The sequence below is a fragment of the Polyodon spathula genome, chromosome 16 (assembly GCF_017654505.1).
Source record: "Polyodon spathula isolate WHYD16114869_AA chromosome 16, ASM1765450v1, whole genome shotgun sequence".
NCBI classification, from domain to species: Eukaryota; Metazoa; Chordata; class Actinopteri; order Acipenseriformes; family Polyodontidae; genus Polyodon; species Polyodon spathula.
The window spans coordinates 6423959-6426049 of NC_054549.1; the positions used below are offsets into that span (position 1 = coordinate 6423959).

General features: G+C 36.4%; 1 protein-coding gene across 5 annotated transcripts in view; it reads left to right on the forward strand.

The window, feature by feature from the left end:
* Positions 1-286, forward strand: part of LOC121329032 (phosphatidylinositol 4,5-bisphosphate 3-kinase catalytic subunit delta isoform-like) — a 41931-nt gene extending 41645 nt beyond the window's left edge. For all 5 annotated transcript variants that reach the window (XM_041274269.1, XM_041274267.1, XM_041274268.1 and 2 more), the window contains one exon: positions 125-286. In XM_041274269.1, the coding sequence (XP_041130203.1) occupies positions 125-259 (135 nt within the window). In that variant the 3' untranslated portion in view covers positions 260-286. The remainder of the gene's footprint in view (positions 1-124) is intronic.
* Positions 287-2091: the final 1805 nt, after the last annotated feature.

The following is a 2091-nucleotide window of genomic DNA, read 5'->3' on the forward strand; positions in this document are numbered from 1 at the left end:
TTTGAATTAAATTAGATTTCGATGGGCGAGATACTGTACAGACACATCCCTGCGTGATGCAGACAGGATTCTTAGGATCTGGTTTCCAGTTCACCCCTTACCTTCTCTTCTTTCTCCTCTCCAGGATTCTTTAGCCTTGGGGAAGACTGAAGAAGAAGCCCTTAAACATTTCAAAGTGAAATTTAATGAAGCGCTCCGGGAAAGCTGGAAAACCAAAGTGAACTGGATGGCTCATAATGTAGCCAAAGATAACCGATAAACAAGAAAATGAACCATTCTTGGGGGGGAAAAAAACAAAACAATCCTGCCATTTTTCTTTCACTCAAGGAGTTCAATTCTCACGTGCAGCTAAAGAGTTATTGAGAAACAATGTAGAGAATCACTGCAGCGCTTTTCACCACTAAAAACAACAAAACACAACTTCAGAAGAACATTTACACATGTTAAATGATATATATGTAATTTGTATGTTATTTCTTAGCAGTCACAATGGAGAAGTATGTGAAACAAAAGCGGTACGTCAAAATATCATGGGAGTGTTGGCAAGGTACTGCAAAGCGTAACCTTTTAAAACACGTTCTGTGTTAATATTGTTTGCATCTATTGAGGATGATGCCAGTAACAATGTAGATTGGTTTGTAATGTGTGTTTTACTATGAAGTTTAAAAAGCTACCTTGAGTAGGGCAGGGTTCTTTTGAGGCAGTGCACTTTTGTTTTTAGTAATCCATTTCATTTCTGCAACTGCTAGACCGGAAAAAACAAACAAACACAGACATACTGCTTAGCAGCAGGCCTTAATAGCACTTAATTTCTTTGATAGGTTTTACCAGATTCATTATTCAATGTGCCTAAATGAATTTTTGGAAGATTTGCTATTTATTTGTAAGTTTATCAAGTATTTATGCAATGTATTGCTGTAAGAAATGCTTTTTATTAATGTGATCCTGTACTATAACGTCCAGTAGTTCACCATTTAACGTTGGCAGGAACTGTAAAATAGTTTTGTTTGCTCCTTCCTTGGATGCATTTAAATTGGCATTGTTTGTACAGTGTTTTACCCATTCATGTTGTGTTTCATCCTTTTACAAGTAATATTCCACACAGGATGAAAGCTTTAAATGTTTTAGTTACTTGAGCCAAATGGTGTAGCTATTGCAATCACCTATGTAAACGTGCAATACGAGTTACTGTCTATCCATCATCAAGACTTGAATAGAAACATGGCAAGATATGCATTGTTCGAATAGCCTTGTAGAAGGCAGCAGTTCAGCACATGGAACTTCACTCTTGTAAATGAATACGTGCCTTTGTTTATACCAGGTTACGAAAGCCATTTTAAAAAGTGCTGTATATTGGACTCGAGATGAACACTGCCGATTGCACTAGACTCAGGCTTCACTGAAGGAGCGTGTTTGGTTTTAGAAAAGGCCAGCGATTTGTATCCTTTGGTGTTTTGATCTGAATTCCTGCCCACAACGAATGCAATTAATATTTTTTAATTATTCCAATGTTTGTATGTGTGTGCAATATTAAGAAAAAAAAAATCTTGCTCTGTATTAAATATATTTTGATTGTTCCCCTTTAGTTGCCACAACACCGAAAATGGTTTGAGATATACCAGCAGTGGAATTAACAGCTGAGGATTTACAAAAAAAGTATTCCTGGGTGGCTTCATTAAACAGATAATAATGAAACAAGGGTCTACCGACTGTTTCTAACTTTGGACTTGTACGCAGTGAATGCTGCCATTTCAGTGCCTGATCACGGATGTCCTGCACAATGCATTTCCATCTTGTCATCCTTTGTTATTTTCAGCAGCAAGCGTCTGTTTTGCTATTAAAAAAGGCAGCTCATGCTAGTGGAAAGGTAAATGGCTGTAACTGTTGATCAATAAAAACAAACAGTTTTGCTTTTCAGAAAAGTGAAGCATAGTATGTTGTTGGCTGATACAGCTGCAGATTGCAAAGTTGTGTATCATTTTTATTTACAGCATAATCCACTTCTTGCAAGTGCATCTGAAATGCTTTAAAAAAAAAAAAAAAAAAAAAAAAAAGCAATTTGTTAAAATAAGCGTTTGCAAAGGCTGCGTG